This window comes from Leucopleurus acutus, assembly GCF_964270905.1.
Source record: "Leucopleurus acutus genome assembly, chromosome: 8".
NCBI lineage: Eukaryota > Metazoa > Chordata > Mammalia > Artiodactyla > Delphinidae > Leucopleurus > Leucopleurus acutus.
In genome coordinates this window covers 84199950-84224947 of record NC_139151.1, presented here as the reverse complement: position 1 = coordinate 84224947, position 24998 = coordinate 84199950, and the positions used below count along the sequence as shown (strand labels likewise).

Genomic DNA, 24998 nt, shown 5'->3' with positions numbered 1-24998 from the left:
GAAAGTAAAGGCAGAATCTTATTCTGAAAATTAAAGGATCAGTCAAGACAAAATCCTTTTTACTTATTCAACAGTTTATATAGATAATAAAAAGTATCTGGATATCAGCAATTACTTATAGCTATGCATTATTTTCAAATAAAAATTAGAAATTATAGAACTTATACTTCTTTATAGGAGGAAAAGGGCTAAAGGAGTTGTATCTTAACACAGAAACTCCTAAATACTTTCTGATATTGTCAGCTGAAGCTGAATAATTCATCAAATATTGACTTAATCATTTGAGAAAATGATGGGTGGGCCCTTTACCATTTGTACCTAATAACTTTACTTAGGACTCTATAATGTACGTTGAATCTGTAACATGATGATGCATGGATAATACCTCAGTTTTCAATTCTTAAAAATAAAAAAACCAAACCCCAAAACATTCTGATCTTGTTGTTTAAAAAATTGTTTTCATTTTAATGATCTGAGTTAGTAACAAACAAATATACAAAATTCTCTTTCACATTTCCATACATTGTATTATGGACCACTTAAAACTCTGGACTACAAATGCAGGTTTCTTTGTATCCTTAACTTCAATTATTGTCACTTATAAATAACAGTGATTTGCCAAAACATGCATTTGTGAACACAGGTGCCAAAAGTCGTATGTGTAAGTTAATGTACAACCAATAGTGTACATTGTTCATTTGTGCAGTTATGTGTCAAGTGTAATTGACACAGAAGCAGTTATCCTGGGATATTTCACTCTTTGAAAAGTATTTCTGAGAAACAGATGGAACTACAGTTTAAAACAAAATTGTATTCTATAGATACAATAAAATTCACACCGTGCACATCTGAAGCAACTTCTGGGACCCAAAGCTGATTCAATAACCCTGCTGCCATATTAGCTTTATGGGTATATCTCCAAAATCACAGGTTGGAAAATAGCTGCTTTAACAAAAATAATATGTATACTAAAAGGAAAGTGAGACTTTGAAAATAGTAATGATGTGAGCCATCAATAATTTTCACTATTTTAGAAATTAAAAGAAATTTAGAAATTTAAAGGTAATCTGAATATTTTCTAGGCCATTTTAAGTTTAGATTTTTCCATCTCATCAATGTTTTCTATCTGATAGTATAATAGAAAAATGGGCAGTTTCTATTGTTTACTATAATTCATAAATCATTATAAATTTATGACTTCATTAGAAGATCAATTAAGTAGAAACTGGGTCATCATGAAATGGGAATAAGGAGGCCCCTTTTCTCTAACCACTAATCTGAACTAGAAGTAATTACCAATACAAAGTGATTTTTTTTTAAGGAGTAAATCGTTTCTAGGTTTCTGTAGGTAGGAAAATCCAATCTTTCTTAAACAGGTTTTCCTGGGTTGTAGCAACATGTGCTTTATCTCTTGAACTCCATCTACAACCTAAGGTTATTCCTATATTATACATTTCAAACTCCCTGGCAAGGAATGTGAATGCTAACCAGCTAGGTATTTATTCAACTTCATACAAAGAAAGGACTCATGTGTGGATGTCATACTAATAGTCCCACTTCACTAAGGCCTGAGTTTGATGTCTTCACCTATGCTATATGGATCAAATGACAGAAGATGGTGCAAAGCAACTGGCTCTCCTCCAGGCAGTATCACACACTTGGCCTCTGATTTGACTAATATGAATACAACTGCAAACAGCTGGAAGGGCAACTGCAGTTGAAAAGGAAATGGGTTATTTTCTACAGGAAACAAGGAAAGGTCTCTGTTTTCCATGGGTCTTATCATGAAGGAAATGTGGCTAGTGATTTCAAACGTGTACATCAAGAGTTAACCTAAGTGCAGGATGGCTTTTAAAAATGTTTAAACCATCAATGCTTCAGGGAAGTAAGCTGGGGGAAATAACGTAAAGGTGTATACTTACAACACTACGTTAGGAGATGTAGTTATCTACTTCTGCACTTTGGAAATGAAAGAAACCAATTCTGTCCAGAGTCAATATCAGAAAGAAATATGGCTGCTTCCTACTCTTCTCCACTTAGCAAAATTAATTTTATGATGCTCTCACTGCTGATATTCTCTCATTTGAGTTAGTTAGGCAAAATGAATCTAATAGGTTACTTTTGTTTTCAAAATAAGCTGCCTAAACAGGTTTTCAAAAGACTTTCAGAAATGGAACATTTAATCCTTGAGAGAAATTTCCATGATTATCTTGTCTAATGGCAGGTACAAGGATTGTTGGATTAAGGATTATTGCTTTCAATAAGATAACCATCAGAAATAAATATGTAAGCTTAACTCAAATACTCATTTTTCACCCAATGCTACAATGTTTATTCTCAAATCAAGTCACGTGTTACTTTTAATTCTTTGCCAGTTTACCAAGGTTTTAAGTGTAAGAAGTTGGCCTGTTAACTCAAAATCAAGACAATAGCAATATCCACATAAGCACGTCTTATTTGGGCATTGAGCAGTAACACTGCTTTCTTGATAGGACTTACTTAAGGCACTAAATGGTGGTAAAATAAACAAAAGTATGATGATTAACAACTTCTTTAGAATCGTAAAAAAGGAGATCATTTAGAAGGACACTAGTAAATCTTTTTCTCAAACAAATAAGGCATCCTGTTGGCAAACACAAATAAAACACAAGGTCATGTTGAACCTAATACATTCATGGTCTCAGCTAAACTACTTGAAGAAACACTAGCTATCAAACTAAAGAGAGCTACCATAGCATATATAAAGGTTGGAAAGGCACCAAAAGGAGGGCTCTACCACTTCCAGTTCTAAGAGTTGGGTAAGCTGTGTTTAACACTGCATGTAGTCTAATTATAAATTTTATTCTTCAAAATGTATAATGTGGTTAATTTTTACTTCGACAGATCAGTTAACCAAGTGCTAGTTTACTAAGAAATTTATTTTCATGAATTAGAAAATTCCTGCAGTGTCTAACACAACCCCATTTATAAAGCTAAACTAATTCTAGTACTGAATGCATATTCTGGATAACACTGAAGCAAATCTGTATAAACAAAAATGGTTACCTCAAGATAGAATTCACAATAGAAATTCAATATATAACTAAATAAGATTTACTGAAAATAATGAAAAGTGTAGTACAGATACATCAAACATAATTATAACCACAACACTTTCCTTGTGAAAAATACAACTATTAGTGAAATAAAATGTACAATTGAAAATTTTTCCAAAGGAAAAACAGTATAAAGGAAAATACTTTTCTTTGAGATAGGGAAAATAGTATGTCATTGTTTTTTCATCACCATATAATTTGACACAAAAAGCAGTCATAGAATTGCACCAATTCCACATCCAGTTTCCTGAACATGTTAAGAGTAAAAGGAGTTCATAAACCAGAATGCAGTTTCTGAATTTTACATTTTAAACTGATGATGTTCTCATACAGAATGTCACATCACACCAGATATGTTTACATAATGTACAATACTTTCCATTTTGTGGTCAGACATGAATATTAACATGTTTTCTGCCACCTCTCTTTCATTCTGGTGTTTAGTCGGAGTCAGGAAAAAATAATCATGTTACTTAAGTGTTATCTCTCTAGCAATAAAGAAAAATTATATTTAGTGCATGCTTCATCATTTGTCAAAAAACATTTCTGAAAATAAAACTCAGTTACCCAATGGTTTACAAAGTAGAAAAATCGTTCATTAGGATAAAAACGTGGTGGGATTTTAGGTCCATTTCCAAAGGACTGACTTCCTTGGCAGCACCACTGTCTTTTAGCAGAGACCAGGATGCAAGTTCATGATCAAAGCAGGCGTGCTTGCAGGAGACCACTGCTTGACATTCAATTATCTGAGGCCCCTAGACCCCTCTTTGACCACCCGCCTCTGCCGTCTTATTAGTGCTAGAAAATAGATGGAATTTTTGTGAAAATGTTAGGAACATTTCTGCTGTACATGATTTAGAAGTTCTCCAAATTTTTCAAATAGGTCTTCCACCCATTTTACATTTTTCATACAAAGTTGGACAATTTCTTCCTGTCCTAAATCTTCATTTTTTTTCTGCACAGAAGAAATCTAAAATAAAAAGAAATACCAAATTGGTTTATACTTATCACTTTATAAGCTCTTCACGAGGGCTTACTGTTTCTATATCCTGAATGAAAAGAGGATTTATAAATTCACCTACAAGTACAGATTTTTTTAAAAAATTCCATCCACGAAGAATGACTATTCCATATAAATTTGGGTGGTCTGATCCTATCATTTTTTGACTACATGGGGGCAGGGAGGAAGGCTAGGAAAAGTGGTTCAAACTTTCTCAATTACTTCCATTTGTGTTAAAAGCCAAATGACAAATTTTGGGGTAAGTTCTGCGTTTCAGGGCATTGTAAAACTAGCCAACATACTTTACATGACCATCTTTACTTTCTCCTTTGCTAGACAGAGGTTAGATTTATGAACGTCTTTCCACACCAGACCATTATCAAACACATGATTGTACAGCCTTGAGCCAACTTAACCCTTTTTAATTAAAAAACTGATAATGCTTGTCAAAAAAGCTTACTGTCTACAACCATTTAACCTCTGAGATTAATCCTTACATCCTATCCACCAAGTGTTATTATGGTCATACATAATTTCTGAGCAACTTAAATTGATACTTAAAAGTTACAATTAAATTTTGACTATCATTTCTTCATGCCAAGGGACAAAACTCCCATTTTCTCTGCAATTAACTGGGATAAGGCCATTCTACAGATAAGGAGGACAGCAAGATATTCAAAGCAGTGACTAACGAGAATTAATTAAAGCAGGATCATTATACGTATGAGAGAAGAGAATGCAATAAAGTGCCATTTATTATGGCAACGTAAAGCGAGTATAACAGCTTAAAAACATTACCACTTACAGCTCCTATGCGATGGTGAGCCTCAGATTAATCTGAGCACAACGCTTAGAGTATAGACACAGTTTTTAAAACAATTTTTAACAATTCTCTTTAAAACATTAAAAAATACTGTAGCTAACTAGTGCATATAACAAAAAAGAAGCAGACTCACAGATATAGAGAACAAACTAGTGGTTACCAGTGGGAGGCAGGAGGGGCAATATAGGGGCTGGGGAGTGAGAGGTACAAACTGTTGGGTGTAAGACAGGCTACAGGGATATATTGTACAACACAGGGAATATAGCCAATATTTTGTAATAACTGTAACTGCAGTGTAATCTTTAAAAATTATATATATAAATGCTACAGCTACAGTCTTCTTAAAGTTCAGAAAAACATACATTTCTTTTCTAAGTAAAGGAAAAAGTAATTACCTCATCTTTACATATGAGATAAACATGATATTTATAATGATGGAGTGAATGATACAAAGAATACAACTGTATTTTCTCTGGATCAACGGCAAACTCCTATAAAAAGAAAAGAGTTTATAGACACATTTATTTCATGGAGCATCTGAACTAAGAATACTTTTATGAAAATACTAGACCAAATGTCTCAATGGAAATCTTAAAAATGACTTATATGGCTATATATTAATATGTATTAATATGGACAAGAAACTTATACAAAATAAGATTTTAAATTGTATTTTAAAATCTTTATTCTTTTTCCTGAATATAAATATACACTATTTCCAAAAAGTTAAACATTACAAAAAATTTAAACAGTAAACATAGAAGATGACTTACAAGGTAAAGAATTCTATAATTCTTGCTTCAGAGGCAAACAAGGTTAACAGTATGTCACATATTCTTCCATGTGCATGCTTCCATATGTATAACATATATCAATAACACTAATTTTGTAATGGGAAGGGAATCATACTATATATATTGTTTTGCAATTTTATTTTTTATAATTCTTTTTCTTTAACCAAAGTAAAACTTGGATATCTTTCTATTTATTAAGCACCACCCTCCCAAGAGAAATTATATGAGGGCAGGATTTTGGACCACTTTTCGCTGTTGTATTCCTAGTACTCAAAACTATATTTGGTATACTATAGGTACCAAATTTTTTAATTGAAAGAATGAATGAATCTCTCTCTTCTTTTTAAAAAGTACATAATATTACATTATCTGGGTGGCTCTTTATTTATTTAGTCTCACGCTGGTGATATATAACTGGAATTGTTCTTACAACTAATTCTACAACAAGCAAAGGCATACGGTTTTATGCATTTGTGAATGATTCTACAAAACACATTTTTGATGGGGAACTGATATGTTGCTAAACTGCTTTCTGAAAAGGCAATAATTTAGACTATGTTTGAAAATAAATGAGTTCCAATTTTAATAATTTTACAGATATGGAATATTGAATCTTATGGAATGTGTGCACATCCACTTATCTGTATGCATTTGTACCCAGTGACAAACAAAAATATTAAAAATATAATTATAAGCATGGGATGATTATTAGTCTTATTTAGAAAATTTGTGAGCACTCACCATATACCAGATACTGTGCTAGGCAATGGAGAAAAACAAAGAGTAAGAACGAGTCCCTATTCTGTAGGCCAGAGCTGCTCATTCCTACCTGAAACCATTTCACATTTAACAACAGAGTAAAATATTTGCTTGTTTCAATGTCTGAAGTAGGATTTATATTGACAACTAGAAGGTATAATTACATCAATCAATATATACTTACTTGTGCAGATTTAGTAGTTGTTTTAGAAGTTCTTAGAGTTTTTTTATTATAAGCTTTGCCATTCATTTTGATTTTAGAAATAGCAGATGCCCCACTTTTTGTTTTAGAGTCTCGAGTAATTATTGTTAGTTCAGGAAAACTTTCCAAGGCATTCTTTACAATAAAATAAAGCAAAAATAACTGACATCAGAAAAGTGATCTCAACTACTTCCAGCTATTCAAAACTTATTTTTAAAAAATATAGAAATATATTCATACATGTACATATACTCAAAAAATATATGTGGGGGGGTACTGATGGGGTGCGGTAAATATATACAATCTATACATACATACACAAACATATGTGGGGTGTTAAACATGGCCACAAATTCTCTGTAGCTCCTCCCATCAAGATGTGGAACCGACTTCCCCATCCCCTGGATCTGGGCCAAACTTATGACCTGATTTAAGCAACAGCATGTGACACTATGGGGACTCCCGAATGAGTAAGACTAGTAATGCCTCTCTGGCTTCAAGGCAGGGGAAAGAAGGACATTTGTAAGCTTCAACTGTTTATAAACAGTTTCAACCTTCAAGGTCACTCTTTCCCAAACTCTATATAGATTCCCAAGCACCTGGTATTGTGACCCCTCAAAACAGTGCATTTTAAAACAACTTAATTTTCTAAATAAAAGTGTAGGAGTGAACTGTTTCATTAATAGAAATAATAGAATTTTTGGCATTTCCTACCATAGTGAGCTATTTGTTTCTAGCTTCATTCTAACTTTTAATACTGTATGCATATTTTGGCTTTGAAATGCAAATTGCTATAAATGAAAACTATCTATCATAGACATCACTATTATCATTTATAGTTATATTAAATAACTATAATTTCAAAATTAGAAATTTGTGTTTTTTCCTGTGAAAACAAGAATATGAAAATGAATATTTCAGTTATTCACCATAAACTATTGCATAAGATTTAAATATCTACTGAGGGCTTCCCTGGTGGTGCAGTGGTTGAGAGTCCGCCTGCCGATGCAGGGGACACGGGTTCGTGCCCCAGTCCAGGAAGATCCCACATGCCGCGGAGCGGCTGGGCCCGTGAGCCATGGCCGCTGAGCCTGCACGTCTGGAGCCTGTGCTCCGCAATGGGAGAGGCTGCAACAGTGAGAGGCCCACGTACCGCAAAAAAAAAAATTCTACTGAGTCTATTAAATTCCAAGTGGTGGCTTTATCTTTCTTTCTTTCTTTCTTTCTTTCTCTCTCTCTCTCTCTCTCCCTCCCTCCCTCCCTCTCTCTCTCTCTCTCTCTCTTTCTTTCTTTCTTTCTTGCTATGTCGGGTCTTAGTTGCGGCACGCGAGATCTCCGCTGAGAGAGGCTTCTCTCTCTAGTTGTGGCGTGCAGGCTCCAGGGCATGGACTCTGCAGTTTGCAGCACACACGCTCTCTAGTTGAGGTGCGTGAGCTTAGCAGTTGTGGTGCATGGGCTCAGTTGCCCCGCAGCACGTGGGTCAGGGTCAGTTCCCTGACCAGGGATTGAACCCGGCTCCCCTGCATTCTAAGGTGGATTCTCTACCACTGGACCATCGGGGAAGTCCTGGTGGCTTTATTTTAATACAAGTTGTTAGAGAACTGGTTTGACATCTCTAAAATGGTTAGCCAAAACCGGTCATTTTTAAAATTTAGTAAATATTCAGATAACAACATTCCATTGTCTGTAGGAAACATGGTATTTCTCCCCAAAATATTTCATTTGAAGACAGCAGTTAAACAAAATACTGGACTAGGAGTGAGCAGAACAAATTCTTAGCACGGGGTGTCTTACTAGCTTCTGAACTTTTTCTTTCCCCTCTGCAAGTATCAATACATGTCAGTGAAGAATACAGGACTACTAGTCAGAGTCTGGTGTCACATAACCTCTAAATCAATCTCAGAGCCTTAATTTTCACCTAGCTAAAATGAAGTCGATTTTCACTTTTATGTGGAGTTCAGATAAAATAGGGATGTGAAAAAGCTATACAAATTGCCCAAAGGAGTTGACAACTTATGTCCACACGTAAGTTCACACAGACTTGTCTAGCAGTAATTGCCAGGACTAGGAAGCAACCAGTCCTTCAGTAGGTGAATGGATAAACTGTGGTACATTCAGACAATGGATTATTATTCAGGCTAAAAAGAAAGAAACTATTTCACTATTGCCGTGAAAAGACACGGCAGAACCTTAAATGCATATTAGTAAGTGAAAGAAGCCAATCTGTAGCCAAAGCTACATAGTGTATGGTTTCAACTATATGACATTCTGCAAAAGGTAAAATTATGGAGTAAAAGTAAAAAGATCAAAGGCTGAGGGAGAGAAAGGGATGAACTGACAGAGCACAGAGGATTTGGGGGGCAGTGAAACTACTCTGTACGATACTATGATAGTGGTTATGTCTGTCCAAATCGATGGAATGTACAAGAGTGAACTGTCACGTAAACTATGGACTTTGGGTTGTAATGATGTGTCAGTGCAGGTTCATCAGCGTGACATTCTGGTGGGAGACGCTGGTAATGGGAGGTTATTCAGGTGTGGCGGCAGGGGGCACATGGAAACTCTGTACTTCCTGCTCAATTTGGCTGTGAACCTAAAACTGCTCCAAAATATAGTCTGTTTTTTAAAAAGCTAAAAACTTCTCTTGAGAGAGATATAATCAAGTGATTCTAGGTGTTACATGTTATACTTTTTTTTTTTTTTGCGGTACGCGGACCTCTCACTGTTGTGGAGCACAGGCTCCAGACGCGCAGGCTCAGCGGCCATGGTTCACGGGCCCAGCCGCTCCGCGGCATGTGGGATCTTCCCGGACTGGGGCACGAACCCGTGTCCTCTGCATCGGCAGGCGGACTCTCAACCACTGCGCCACCAGGGAAGCCCATAAGTTATACTTTGAATAAGAAAAGGCGGGAAAGTTTTGACTACTAAGTAGCTTCTATGATATATTTTCTGAGTTTAGATTAGCTTTTTGTTCTCTATTTCTGGTAACACCAAAAACCAATGTATAGTGCCAAGATACGTTAACAGACGTATATACCTCCTACCATTAGGTGAGGATCAATTTTTCCTCAGATACTGAGTAATGCAGGCAAGTAAAGGGAATTTTGATAACTGTGCTAAGGCCAATTTTAAGTATATATGAAATGTGAAATTTTTAAAGAGGTTTAAAAGAAAAACAAGATTGGAATACAGTAGTTTAAAGGAAGTATTTTTAAAAACATTTGGAAATTATTATATATAAGGAATACGAGATGAATATAAAAACCTGAAAAATGAATTTAAGGAGAGAAAAGCAAATGATTAACACTAAGAATACACTTAATAAAATAAAAAGACAAGCTCAGACAAGACTCATAATGAATAAAAATCAAATTTTTGTTGGGTGGAAAAATCTTATAAAACTGAGAATGACTTCCCAAAATTTTCTTTCCTATTATATCTAAGACTATGATTGCCACTGAGTTTGCTAATAAACCACCTGACGGAAATACCTTGAATGACTGATCCAAATGAAGATTCAAAAGGAGTCTCTTTCGGTTATCATTCAGCATGCTATCTATTTTTTTCATATGAGGCAAAAGTAGCTCATCTAAAACAAGATAAAAATTTATTGTGACAGGATAAACTATCAACAAAAAAACTTGTTAGAAATACAGCTTTTCTTTAAAACATTAATAGATTGACATTAAATTCATTGATTAAGTATTGATTTAAAAATATTGCACATGAAGCTTTTTGAACAAAAGTTACCTTGAAAAAATAGGTTTACAATAGCTAAGTGAGAAAGAAGTAGCATAGTGTGATGACAGAATCAAAAGTCCTGGGTTTTAACCCCATCTATGCCACCGGAATTGATCAACCAGTGGGCAAACCGCCTAATCTCTTCAGACCTCATTTACCATGTGAACGATAACAGTATTCCAAAACATAAATTTAACATTAAAATTTTTTATAAAATACTGAGTATGATATTCTTTTTTTTTTTTGAGGTACGCGGGCCTCTCACTGTTGTGGCCACTCCCGTTGCGGAGCACAGGCTCCAGACGCGCAGGCTCAGCGGCCATGGCTCATCACGGGCCCAGCTGCTCCGCGGCATGTGGGATCTTCCCGGACCGGGGCATGAACCCATGTCCGCTGCATCAGCAGGCGGACTCTCAACTACTGCGCCACCAGGGAAGCCCCTGAGTATGATATTCTTAATTCACTATAGTCTGGGGCAAAGAAAAAGTAGGGCAAGAAAAATAGTCAAAATCCAGTTTCAAATACACAAGGGAAGAGTCAAAATAGTTATTTGAGAAAAGGGGAGAGTAAAAGTATGATGAAGGTTTCCTACCCAAAGATTATGATTTCTTTTTTACCCTTCTGAAACTTTAAGCTCTTTTAAGAGAAACACTTTCAGAGTATAAGTTAATTACTTTTAGTGCTGTATTAAATATTTTAGGTTACTAAACTATTTCTTAATTTATCAGCATAAGAACATTTTATAATACTAATTAGCTTTAATGACCCTTCTGAAAATGTATATATAACCCTCAGAATCTGGTTACTAATTTCATAGCTAAACAAAATGACTCTTTATAATTGGAGAATAAACACAAGCACAGGGACCAGAAAAAGAACACTTTCCTCAAATTGAAGAAAAAGTCCTCAATAAGGAATGCTTTCTAAGATCACAACACACCTGATAGCTTTCTTTTTATCTTTCTAGCAGTGATTAAATCTATTCAAGTATTATAAAAATTTACATTTCACACAAATAAGTTTTAAACATTTGTGGATTATTTTTAAATATAACCATTAAATTTTTCATCCCTCATTTTAAATGGAGAAAATTAAAAAAAAATGATAAGCAATAGAAAAAAAATCATTTAAAATACAACCACCCAGAAATGATCACTACTAAGAAATGCATATTTTATGATGCAAGGAGTTTTGATTGAGAGAGAAAATGTTTATTGGCAAAATGCTGACCTAGGGAATTAATTTTGGGTTTTGATTGTGGTTCTTCTACCACTAACTTGTTCTGTAACTTTAGGAAACACATTTAATATCTTCTCTAACGTCTCTTCCAGCTCTACAATAGTTGATGTATGAATTACTGCCTCTGATTATATAGTCAAAAAAGCAAGACTAGAAATTAGAAGACCTTGGATTTAATCCTTTCTCTGCTACTTGCAAGTTGTGGGCTCTTAAGCAAGTCACTTAACCTTTTTTCTTTTTTTCACTTAACCTTTTTCAAAAAAGGCTCAGCATCATTGTCTTCACCCAAAAAATGGCTAAGTTGTTCTGGGATTAATATAGAATAATGTATGTCAAAGTATGTGGAAATAATAAAACAATATACATTATTAGGCATTGCTGTTGAAGTATATTGTTACTGATTATTCATTGTTACTATCTTTTTGATCTTACACTTGTTCAACTCATTTTGATAGAAGGATAATGGAAACTGACTCGTTAATCCTTTTATTCTCTCTTCTAGTTGTCCCTGGTGAATGCTATAGTAGCTGAAGGGTAAATGTTAGTGAGCAACATTAGATATATAAATTACCAGTTTATTTCTTATGTCAATTTCATCCCTACTCTACCATAAGAAAAAGTTACTAAAGGAAGAGTAAAAAAGGAATAATATTAATAAATATAACCCATGGCGTTTATTGTTTTACTACTAATTGATTAGAAAATAATTACTCTGTGATGTATCTTTTACTGGACACGAATATACAATTTTAATCTTTACACCATTATTATCTTTCCAATTATTAGAAAACAGAATATATTGACATCTGGACCTTCCACGCAACTCAGACAATTGGTGAAATATTATGAGGATGATAAAGATTCTAGAATTGAAAGAAACTAGTGGGTAGTTACATAATATTCTCATGAGTAGAAATCAATAAAAATATATTCAATATAAATTTGTTCATATATTCAAACAATTCATGAAAAGCTATGACCCCACTTTATAGAATCAATATATCAAGTTTGTTAACTGACAACATATACAAAAACCACATATTAAATATGTAACTAACAGAGAAGAATAAAAAAGATCCAGAAAGTACTACCAAGAAAGTACTACTTAGCAGACTGTACCGTTGCTCTTCTCTAAGGCTTGCATTGTGTCAGGATCCAAAGCAATGCTAACAAGCAATTCCATGTAACTCTTAAAGGTTTCCTTCATTGCTCTTGTGTTCAAAAAACGAGTGACAAAGGGAGCTGGAGGATTAAATTCTGGGAGGGAGAAAAGATGAAATATTAAATACTCCTTCCTGACAACTTTAAAAACACTCTGCTCTATAGCAAGTGTCTATAAGCAGATAAAAGGTTTTAGATAAAATTTCTTCAAATTCAAGGTTCTCCCACTCTGCCTTTAAAAACACCGTGGGTGAGAGATTCTCAAAGGTGATTTTGCACATCACAATCACTGGAGAGCTTTTAAAACAAAACAAAAAAAACAGATTGCTGGACTTATTAAAACAGAATCCGGGGTGGTAATGGTGGTAGTGGTGATGAAGCTTAAATGTTATACTTTTTAAAAAGTTCCCATGTGCCTCTGAAGCCCAACACCAGCCCAGCATTTGGAAACATCTGCCCCATAGGAACCTGTTTCTCCTCCCCTGGCCCTACCAGACATCTGCTGCCAGGTCGTGCTACTTCAAAACTGATGGTTTCTATAAAATTTCTATAAAATTCTGGTCTAGAGTCAACACATATTAAAAAAAAATTTTAATGTAAACATAGCCTGTGCATAAAGAAAATTTCACTCAAATTCAATGGCAAGAACTGCAAGATTAGAGGTGTGTCTGAATTTTGACTCTTTTCATTCAAGTACGGAACTATTATCATGGCCTTTAACAGGGGTTCTTAGACTTTGGTCCACGGACCCCTCGGGGTCTCCCCCCATAACCATTTCAGGGGTCTCTGATGTCAAATTGTTTTCCTAATAATATTAAGATGTTATATACCTTTTTCACTCTGTTGACATTTGTAAAAGGAATGTTGGGTAAAACTGCTGGGGCCTTACCTAGCCTGAATTGAGGCAGTGACACCAAACTGTACTAGTAGCCATATACTTTGCCATGACTGTCATCTAACTGCCATGAATTTGAAGGAAAAAAAAAAAATTTCCCTTAAGAATAATCCTTGATGAAGCGGTAATAATTATTAATTGTATTAAATCTCTACTCTTGAGTAAATGTCTTAAAATTCTGTGGGATGAAATGAGAGGTACATATAAGGCATTTCTGCTATGAAGTATGACAGTTTTCTCCAGGAAAAGCATCCATGTAATTGTTTGAATTACAACATGAACCAGCCACCTTTTCCCCCATTGGGATACCAATTTTATCTGAAAAAAATGACTGACAGATACACTATGCCTATTCAGACTTGGGTATTTGGAAGACATTTTCTTAACGAAGTGAACCTGTCACTGCAAGGAAAACAACTGACACTATTTGTTGCCAATGATAAAATTTGAGGTTTCAAGTGAAAATCAGAATTCCGGAAAACTTGTTTCCACCACTGTGAGCCTGACAACATTCCAATACTTAAGGACTTCATTGATGAAATCAGTGTTGATATTAAAAATGTCATTTCTTTAATACTGCAAAAATATATGATGTAAATGTAAGAACTAAAACCGTAAGACTCTTAGAAGAAAATACAAGGATAAATCTTCATGACCTTGGATTTGCAATGGATTCTAAGTATGATACCAAAAACATGAGCAATGAAAAAAAAGTAGATAAATTTGGCTTCATCAGAATTTCAGACTTTTGTGCATCAAAGGACATTATCAAGAAAGTGAAACACTGTGCTCACTTCAGCAGCACATATACTAAAAAAAAAAGGGCTTCCCTGGTGCAGCAGTGGTTGAGAGTCTGCCTGCCAATGCAGGGGATGCGGGTTTGTGCCCCAGTCCGGGAAGATCCCACATGCCGCGGAGCGGCTGGGCCCGTGAGCCATGGCCGCTGAGCCTGCACGTCCGGAGCCTGTGCTCCACAACGGGAGAGGCCACAACGGTGAGAGGCCCGCGTACCGCAAAACAAACAAACAAACAAACTGAAATATCTACAGAATGGGAGAAAATGTTTTCAAATCATATGTCTAATAAGAGTTTAATATCTGTAATATATAAAGAACTCCTACAACTCAAGAACAAAAAGAGACATGAACTGGGCAAAGGATTTGAAAAGACATTTCTCCAAAGAAGATAAGCAAATAGCTAGTAAGCAACTGAAAAGATGTTCAACATCATTAGTCATTAGGGAAATACAAATCAAAACCACAATGAGATACCACTTCACACCTACTAGAATAGCTATAATCAAAAAACAAAATATAACAAGTATTGGTGAGGATGTGAAGAAATTGGAACCTTATGCATTGCTAGTGGGAATGTAAAATGGTGCAACCACTGTGGGAAAAGTTTGGCAGTTCCTCAAAAAGCTAAACATATAATTATATGACTCAGCAATTCCACTCTTCGGTATATAAATAATTGAAAACAAGGACACAAACAGATATTTATATGCCAATGTTCACTGCAGCATTATTTACAACAGCCAAAATGTGGAAGCAACCCAAGTGTCCATCAATGGATAAAAAGATAAACAAGAACATACAACGGATAAACTTACAATGGAATTGTATTCAATCATAAAAACTAGTAAGTTCTAATATATGCTATGTAACATGGATGAACCTTAAAAACATTATGCTAAGTGAAATAAGCCACGCTTATATGAGATATGTAGAGTAGGCAAATTCATGGAGACAAAATAGAGTAGAGATTCCCAGCAGCTGGGGGAAAGGGAGAATGAGGAGTTATTGCCTAATGGTTACAAAGTTTCTGTTTGGGATGATCAGGAAGTTTTGGAAATAGCTGTGACAGTTGAGCAACAGTGTGAATATAATTAATGCTGCTGAATCGTTCACTTAAAAATGGTTAAAAGTGGCAAATTTTATGTTATATATATTTTACCACATTTTAAAATGTGGAAAAAACATGAAATAGACTATGTACATCAATGAGCTAACAGATATTTTCACATTACCAAAAAATGTTATAAATCATTCATGGACGAAAGATACCTCAAAGGGTAAAACAAACCAATAGATTTTAATGTAACAAGCATGAAAAGTTGAAGAAGCTACCACTTGTCAAGTTTATCAAATAAAATCCTTTGAGTATCAAAGAAAAATATACATAATTATCTGAAAAGGTAATCAAAATACTCCTCTCTTTCCCAACTACATAGCTAATGTGAGGCTGGGTATTCTTCATATACTTTAACCAAAATAATATATATACAAACTGAATACAGAAGCAGATATGAAAATGCTATTCTTCTAACTAAATACAACTGTCTAAAAAAACTTATGTGAATATGTAATATGTAATTTTTATTTAAAATATCTTAAAATTGTCTCTTTTACCTGATACTTGGTGATATACATAGATACAGGCCACACACACACACACAAAGTGTTTTGGAATCCTCAGTAAATTTGAAGATTATAAAGAAGTCTTGAAACAAATAGCTTGAAAATCACCAGCCTATAAATCTATGTTTATTATCAATATTTGCCTTCTTTTTAAGAAGCACTAAAAATGCTTGCCTGTTAGTGACACCTAGTGGTAACTCAAGTTACCAATGAAAGAAAATTTTCACGTTAATTGTCATTTGAGGAAGCTGTATAAATAACTGAGTGCAAATTCAGAACCCAAACTTCTCTAAACAGTAGGCAGAAATGCTAACTGCGAAATTACGTATAATGCCTTCCACACATACTCAAAGCACTAAATTTCTTTATAAATTCCAACGTGCCTACTTCTAAACAACAGTTCAAAAGTAGCTTTTAAAAACAATACATTTAAAGTAAACTTCTGTATTGAAGAGTTTTTATTATAATTCTGTTTCTATCCAAGTAATCTCTAAGATCAGCTCCCTAGCAGTGATACTTAAAATGTCAGAAACCATCCTGGACATCCACCTCAACAGTTCCCCCAACACCCAATTCATCATTCAAGTTCTGCCAAGATTACATCCTGAATTTCTCAAATGTGTTCTCTCTCCTCCATCCCTGCTGCCAAAACTTAGGTTCAGACTTTCAGTTCATACCTGAACTGTGATGTCACGTAATTCAAATTCAGATTTTACCATGTTGCTCCCTTACTTAAATCCCTCCAAGGACTCCCCTTTGCTTACAGGATCCCAAGCTTTTTAGCTTTAGCATGGCATATGCAGCCTTCCATCATCCTTTCATCTTTTCCTGACTACCTTCAAATGTATGCTCTAGGAGAAGAAGGGTCAGCAAACGTTTTCTGTAAAGGGCCAGATGGTAAATATTTGGGGCTTTAGTGGTCATATACTCTCTGTAGTAACTACTCACATCTGTCACTGTAATGGGAAAGTAACTGTATGAAAATATGTAAATGAATCCCAGTGTTCCAATAAAACTTTATTTACAAGAATAGGCTGCAGATCAGATTTGGCCCACTAGCAGTAGTTTGCCTACTTCTGCTCTAGACTACTGAACTGCTAGAAATTTCTTGCATATATTACACAACAAGTTTGATGGCTGATGGAATGTGTCCTGGTATATTCTGTGTTTTACAGCTATCTCAGGTTTAAGTTGTAATGAAGTAAATTTCAATATATATAGCCTATATAAATGCTCTTTGGTGTCTTCAACAGTTTTTAACAGCGTAGAAAGGTTCTAAGGTCAAAAAGTATGATAACTGCTATCTATTTCAACCTTTTCACTTTATAAAAGAGAAACTAAGGCACAGTTATCTAGCTCAGTCATGGGCAAATATATGCCTAAGCAGAACTTAATTAGGTAGCTAAATTCCCTAATTAAGTAAAAGTAAATACATTTTGAATTGTCAGCATCACTGCTCCTCCCCATTAATGTACACAATCTAAAGTTATCAAGGCATTCATTTCATGGAGAACTCACCCTCATCATCACTACTACTAGAGTGGATCTCGGGAGATGAGTCAGATTGGGATGATGAAAATTCTTCTTTCCATTTCTTCCTTTTCTTTGGTGGTGGCTCAGCCTTTACTTTTAGCTGTTTAACTTTGGGTTTCATGGAAGGGGCTTTTGTCGTTGTAGTTTTTGGTGTTGGAGCATCAGAAGTTTTACTGCTACTACTTGGCTTAGCCTGAACAGTTCTGCAATGTTACAAACAGACTTCATTAATGCACTGAAATCCTGTCAAATTAAAATAAATTAGACGAGGGATTTCCCCGGCGGTCCAGTGGTTAAGACTCTGCGCTTCCACTGTAGGTGGGGGTGTGGGTTTGATCCCTGGTCAGAGAACTAAGATCCCACATGCCATGTGATGCAGCCAAAAATAAATAAAATAAAATAGACAAAGACCCGAGAAACACTGGTGAAGAAAAGTTTATTTACCTCACCGGTATCTCCAAAATAAAGCCTAAGTCCTACACATCTCCAATGGTGATTCCTCCAAAAGTCTCTTGTAATATACTCTTTAACCACTGACATTCAATATTCAGTTAATAAGGGACTATATTAATTCCATCCCTATTTCTCTCTCTCCCTCCACTCTTCCTTTCCCTTTGTAAATTCATTTTCCTGACTATGAGGCTGTACACGGCAGATGGTCAATGGACTTATAGTCACATCAGAAACTCTCACAGGCTCTGGTGGTGCCAGGTTTTGATGTGGAATCCCAACTGCACCTGTTCTAGAGCCCCTCAATAAGATTTGCTATATACTAGTTCTGGAGATTTGAGGGAGTGGATAAAATTGCATCATAAAAATAAGGTGGGCTGTGTCCAATATGTTGGAATCTTCATTAAACGAGATCTTCCTAGCACTAGATTGAGAATATCAAGGTTCACACCCCCTTTCCCACAGAGATCAAAGGGAACGTGGCTAGGTCGTCTGTTTTCCAAATTCACACCCCAGACAACCCAGAGTCGCACTGATCCATGACGACAATTCTACTGCACTTGTAATGTGCAGGCTCAATGTTTTTTCATTTTAACTTTGACATTCTGTTATTACTTTCACTTTATTTATGAATAAAAAAGAGGGCTTAGAAAGGTTATCTTTTTTTTCTTTCTTCTTTGTTTTTGGCCACACTGCACGTGGGATCTTAGTTCCCCGACCAGGGACTGAACCTGGGCCCTCTGCAGTGGAAGCATGGAGTCTTAACCACTGGCCCACCAGGGAAGTCCCTAGAAAGGTTATCTTAATCTAGGTCACAAAAAGATGGATTCAAACCTTTAGACTGTAAATCCAGTTTTTTTCACTATACTAGGGTGACACCAAAAGGACTCGGAAGAAAAGGGTACCCATCCCACCATGATAGCCATGGGCTTTACAGTTCCTGTCTCATTACTTCAAAAAGAATCACTTATTACATCAGGCACTGAATTTTCAGACTTGTACATAATGGAAAAAAAATCAGCCTCTTTAATTTATGTAATTCTTTGTACAAGACATTGCCAATAATAAGCCTTCCAATAATTACTACAAACATATTACATAAAATAATAAATACCTGATAGTTTGTGAAGGCTTATTTCGTGGCTTTTTGGAACACACTCTGACATACTCCTTTTTGTTAGTGTTTTCAATGAACTTCACATATATCCTTTTGTATTTACTCTTTGCATCTCCAAAATATCCAAGGTACTAAGGAAAGAAACACTTTGAATTACATAATTGTACATTCTGTACATAAAATATTACTTTGTTGTCTTGATAGACTGTCACAGAGCCATCCTTCAAGTTTTTCAAAATGCAGCTCTGGTCAGGCTAATTGTACCCTCAGTAAAACTGATTCCAGCCTCACTCTTAACTGCAAGCCCATATATAGATGCAATCGTACTTGGCTGATCATCAGATGCCCACTTACTCAGTGCTATGAAACAACTACTTAGGTAGAAAATAATTCTGTAAGTCTTCTTGGTAAATCAGGATATCTGACTCTGGCAGAACAATCAATACAAGAGTCTCTGAGTCCATCTGAATTCTTCACAGACTAACACTAATTCCTTTCCTTTATTTAAAAAATAAAAAGTTAAGCAATTTAAGTAGCTGGTATTTAGACATTAATTTTATTTTAAAATCAGTATCATATACTCTGTAGTTCAATTTTAATATTTTATCTCAGAAATGCTCAATATACAAACATTAAACAATACATTTAAATTTACATCATTCTGTATTTTACCCAGGATCACTGTCAAAAAATAGGAAGGTTAATGTAAACAAGCATTTTACTTACACTATTTGTAGCAGCAAATTCTCTTTGCCCATCTCGAATTTCAGGAACAAACTTCTGTAATAAAGCTTTTTGTACTTTCCAAATAGCTGGGGGTTCTTTTCCTGCTTTTAAAGCCTCCTGTAATAAGAAGTATTAACAACATTTATAGAAACTAGCAACATATTCTAGATTTATAGAATCTTAGAGCTGAAAGGAATCTTAAAGACCTACCTAGCTCAACCTTTTATCTTTTACCTAGCTGAACTTTTGCAGTAATTCTTTTAAGTGGGCTATTCAATCTCTGCTTAAATTCTTCCAGAAACAGGGAGCAAAAACATGCAAAGTAACCCATTACCCTTTTGTATAGCTATTGGAAAGTTTTCCACTAATGATACTGTCATACATTATTTATGCAATGTTATAACAGTATGTATATATTCAAAAAGACCAGAAACAAATATGCTAAAATATTAACAATAGTTAATTGTGAATGGAAGGAATATGGATAATTTAAATATTATGTTCTTCATTGTATTTTTAATACCATTTCTCTCCACCCCAATTAAAAAATAAAATCAAAAGCAAGCAAACAAAAACCCCAAAATAAGTTTTCTTAAACACTGCTAAAATTTTCTTATATGAAATTATAACATTCTGCAATTTGAAAAAAGTCTAATTCTACTTTTACATTGTATTCCTGTTATTTTCTTTAAACTTTTAAGTTAGATAAATAACCATTTTCTCCAAACTTCTAATAATACAAATGACTTGGAAGCTTTGAAAAAAATTAACATTTCAAAACTGCTCTAATTACTAGTAGCTAAATGCAATATACTGACCAGTCAGAAATACACAAGACTCAGAGATGAGTTAAAATTATTTTAAGCTATTTTCCTTTTCAAAATACCTGACATCTCTAGTTTGATTTCATTATTTAACAATTATGACAACAGAATTATAAAAATATAACTTTTCACAATTCAGGCTAGATGCATGGTATTAAAAGTCATCATGAAGGCTACCATAGGGCACGCCCATTAAGCTATGACCTTTATACCTGTGAACATTCACATCACCTTAAAAGTCTCTATGTCTTCTATCTTTACCACAAATTCATCACGCTCTCTGTATTGGCCTTCTCCTCCACTTTCTGTGTTCTCCTCATCTGTAAAACCTTCTATGGCAACAGTGTCCTGTCCTTTTGCAAACTGGTCTGAAGGAAGACCATCATGTTCGATGGACTTTGGGGGTTCTGCAGAGTTTATATTTTCCAGGATATTTACTGCAGATGAAGTAGAGTAGAGAGGTTCTTGCTTAACTGCACCCACAGTGGTGGAGGAAGTAGTAGCAGTACCAGTAGTATTGGCAGTTGGACTAGTAGTTGCCACCTGTAGGGCTTCTGAAACTAGATCAAGCAAATGCAAATTAGTAATACAAATTATTAAACATTTACTTGCTTTGAGTAAAATCTGAACAGTTTACAAAGAAAGACCTTATTATTTTTGCCATCAAATTGTTTGAAACAATGAAATTAAAGAATGGTTGTTAACTTCCAAGAACCAAAGTGGTGAGAATTACATCTGGATGACAATTAGACAGAACCTCCATCGACCTAAACTCCCTACTTCCACTTAAGTATTTAGCAGAAAAATATTTTTAAAAGAATAGAGACAAAAAAGTGATGCAAGACAAGGAAGGGTCAGCCAACTGAAACTGTGAATTCCTAGAAGAAAAGCTGATTGGACGTGGAAAACAAAAATAGCACCTCCCAAATACTTTGAAATAGCAGTAGAAGCTACCGAAATAAAAAGGATTATAAAGTAATGTTATGAAAAACTGTATGCTAACAAATAACTTAGATGAAATGGACAAATTCCTAGAAAGACACAAACTACCAAAAGAACTCAAGGAGAAAGAGAACATCTGAAGAGACCAATAACAAGGGAATAAAAGAAATTAAGAACATCCCACAAAGATAAGCACAGACCCAAATGGGTACACATGGGTTCTATCAACAGTTAAGTAAGAATTAATACCAATCCATTATAAACTCTAAGAAACAAGAGGAAACACTTCCCAACTCATTCAAGGCCAGTATTATTCCAATACCTAAACCAGACAAAAATATCATGAAAAAACTACAGACCAGTATCCCTTATGAATACAAACACAAAAACCTTCAGCAAAATATGAGCAAATATACCAACACTGAAAAGAATTATACATCATAACCAAGTGGCTTTTATCCTAGGAATGCATGCTTGGTTTTAACAGCTGAAAATCAATCAATCACCATATTAATATAATAAAGGACAAAACCACAGGATCATCAGAATAGGTACAGAAAAAGCATTTAGCAAAATTCAGTATCATGAATTTAAACACTTTCATGATAAAAACACTCAAGAACCTAAAAATAGAAGGGAACTTCTTCAACCTGATAAAGGCCATCTACAAAAAACCCACAGTTAACATCATACTTAACGGTAAAAAATGAGATGCTTCCCCCTAAGAAGGATGTCTGAAGAAATAAAACTGTATCTGCAGATGAAATGATCTTGTATACAGAAAATCCTAAGGAATCCACTAAAAAAACTATTAGAATAAATAAATTTAGCAAGTTTGCAGGGCATAAGATAAATATATAAAAATCAATTGTATTTCGAAATGCTTGCAATGAGCCATCCAAAAACAAATTTAGAACAAAATTCCATTTATAATATCATCAAAAAGAAGAAACTATTTAGGAATAAATTTAATGAAAGAAGTACAGAGTTTATATTCTGAGACCTATAAACATTGTTGAAAGAATTAAAGGTCTAAATAAGTGGAGAAACATCCTGTGCTCATGGATAGGAAATGTCAACGTTGTAAAGATGGCAAACTCCGAAACTGATTAAAAGAATCAAGGACTACCCTGTCGGTCCAGTGGTTAAGACTCCACGCTTCCACCCCCACTGTAGGGGGTGTGGGTTTGATCCCTGGCCAGGGAACTAAGATTCTATATGCTGTGTGGTGCAGCCAAAAAAAAAAAGAATCGGGGGCTTCCCTGGTGGCGCAGTGGTTGAGGGTCCGCCTGCCGATGCAGAGGACACGGGTTCGTGCCCCGGTCCGGGAGGATCCCGCATGCCGCGGAGCAGCTGGGCCCGTGAGCCATGGCCGCTGAGCCTGTGCGTCCGGAGCCTGTGCGTCCGGAGCCTGTGCTCCGCAGCGGGAGAGGCCACAACGGTGAGAGGCCCGTGTATCGCAAAAAAAAAAAAAAATTGGCTAAAAAAAAAAGAATCGGCATAATCCCTATAAAAATCCTAGCTGCATTTTTGGCAGAAGCTGACAAACTATTCCTAAAATTCATATGGAAATGCAAGAGAGCCAGAATAGCCAAAAGAAATCCTGCAAAGAATAAAGTTGGAAGACTCACATTTCAGAAATTTCAAAACTTTACCACAAAGCTTTAGTAATTAAGACAGTGTGATGGTGGCGTAAGGATTGACATATGGATCAAAAGAGTAGAATTAAAGTCCAGAAATAAACTCTGTATTTATGGTGAAATGATTTTCAACAAGGGTGCCAAAACCATTCAATGGGGGAAAAATGAAAAAGCTTTTTAACAAATGGTGCTGGGACAACTAGATAGGAATGAAGAATAAAGTTGGATGTCTACCTCACACCATATACAAAAATTAACTGAAAGTGGATCATAGACATAAATGTGAAAGTTAAAATCATGAAACTCTTAGAAGAAAAATAGGTATAAATTTTCACGACCCTACATGTAACAAAAGAAAAAAATAAGCTGGACTTCATCAAAATTTAAAACTTGTGCTGCAATTGATGCCATCACAAAAGTCGAAAGATAACCTACAGAATGGGAAACACTGCTTACAAATCATGTACTTGCTAGAGATTTGTATCCAGGATATATAAAGAACTCTTACACCTCAATAATAAAAAAGACAAATAACCCAATTTAAAAAGTGAGCAAGGGCTTCCCTGGTGGCGCAGTGGTTAAGAACCCACCTGCCAATGCAGGGGACACGAGGTTGAACCCTGGTCCGGGAAGATCCCACATGCTGCGGAGCAACTAAGCCCGTGCACCACAGCTACTGAGCCTGTGCTCTAGGGCCCGTGTGCCAAAACTACTGAGCCCACGTGCCACAGCTACTGAAGCCCGTGGGCCTAGAGCCCGTGCTCCACAACGAGAAGCCACCGCAATGAGAAGCCCATGCACCGCAACGAAGAGTAGCTCCCACTCACCGCAACTAGAGATAGCCTGCGTGCAGCAACGAAGACCCAACACAGCCTAAATAAATAAATAAAATTTATTAAAAAAAAAAGTGAGCAAGGGACCTATTTGTCCAAAGAAGATATAAAAATTGTCAATAAGCACATGAAAGGCCGTTCAACACTATAAGTCATTAGCTCAATGCAAATTCAGTAGATAATTGCAATCTCACAGCTATTAGGATGGCTACAAAAAATACAGGCAATAACACGCTAGCAGGTGTGAGGAGAAACTAGAACCCTTGTACCTTGCTGGAGAGAATGTAAAATGGTACAGCCACTATGGAAAATAGTTCGGCCATTCCTCAAAATGTTAAGCATATAACCAAGGAATTCCACTTCTAAACTCCACTTTCTAAATAAATAAATCTACACAAATACCTGTATATGAATGTTGACAGCAGCATTATTCCTAATGGCCAAAAAGTGGAAAACACCCAAATGTCCATCAGCTGATGAATGGATACACAAAATGTGGTATATCCACATTATTAGGGAATAAAAAGGAATGAAGTACTGATATATTCTACAACATGAATAAACACTGAAAACATTACATTAAATGAAAGAAGCTAGTCACAAAAGGTCAAATATTATATGATTTCTTTTACATGAAATGTCCAAAAAAGGGCAAATCTATAGCGAAGATAGATTAGTGGTTGCCTATCATTGGGTGTGAGCGTGGGTGTGGAGACTGACTAATAATGGGTTTCTTTTTGGATAATGAAAATATTCTAAAATTAGATTGTGGTCACGGTTATACAACTCTACAAACCCACTGAA

General features: G+C 35.3%; 1 protein-coding gene across 2 annotated transcripts in view; it reads right to left on the bottom strand.

Moving 5' to 3' along the window:
- Positions 1 to 356: 356 nt before the first annotated feature.
- Positions 357 to 24998, bottom strand: part of QSER1 (glutamine and serine rich 1) — a 45206-nt gene continuing 20564 nt past the window's right edge. For both annotated transcript variants that reach the window (XM_082845178.1, XM_082845177.1), the window contains 9 exons: positions 21011 to 21339; positions 19956 to 20072; positions 19227 to 19360; positions 17648 to 17865; positions 12773 to 12910; positions 10165 to 10262; positions 6656 to 6808; positions 5314 to 5409; positions 357 to 4065 (listed from right to left, as the gene is read on the bottom strand). In XM_082845178.1, coding sequence (XP_082701304.1) covers positions 3925 to 4065; positions 5314 to 5409; positions 6656 to 6808; positions 10165 to 10262; positions 12773 to 12910; positions 17648 to 17865; positions 19227 to 19360; positions 19956 to 20072; positions 21011 to 21339 — 1424 coding nt within the window. In that variant the 3' untranslated portion in view covers positions 357 to 3924. The remainder of the gene's footprint in view (positions 4066 to 5313; positions 5410 to 6655; positions 6809 to 10164; positions 10263 to 12772; positions 12911 to 17647; positions 17866 to 19226; positions 19361 to 19955; positions 20073 to 21010; positions 21340 to 24998) is intronic.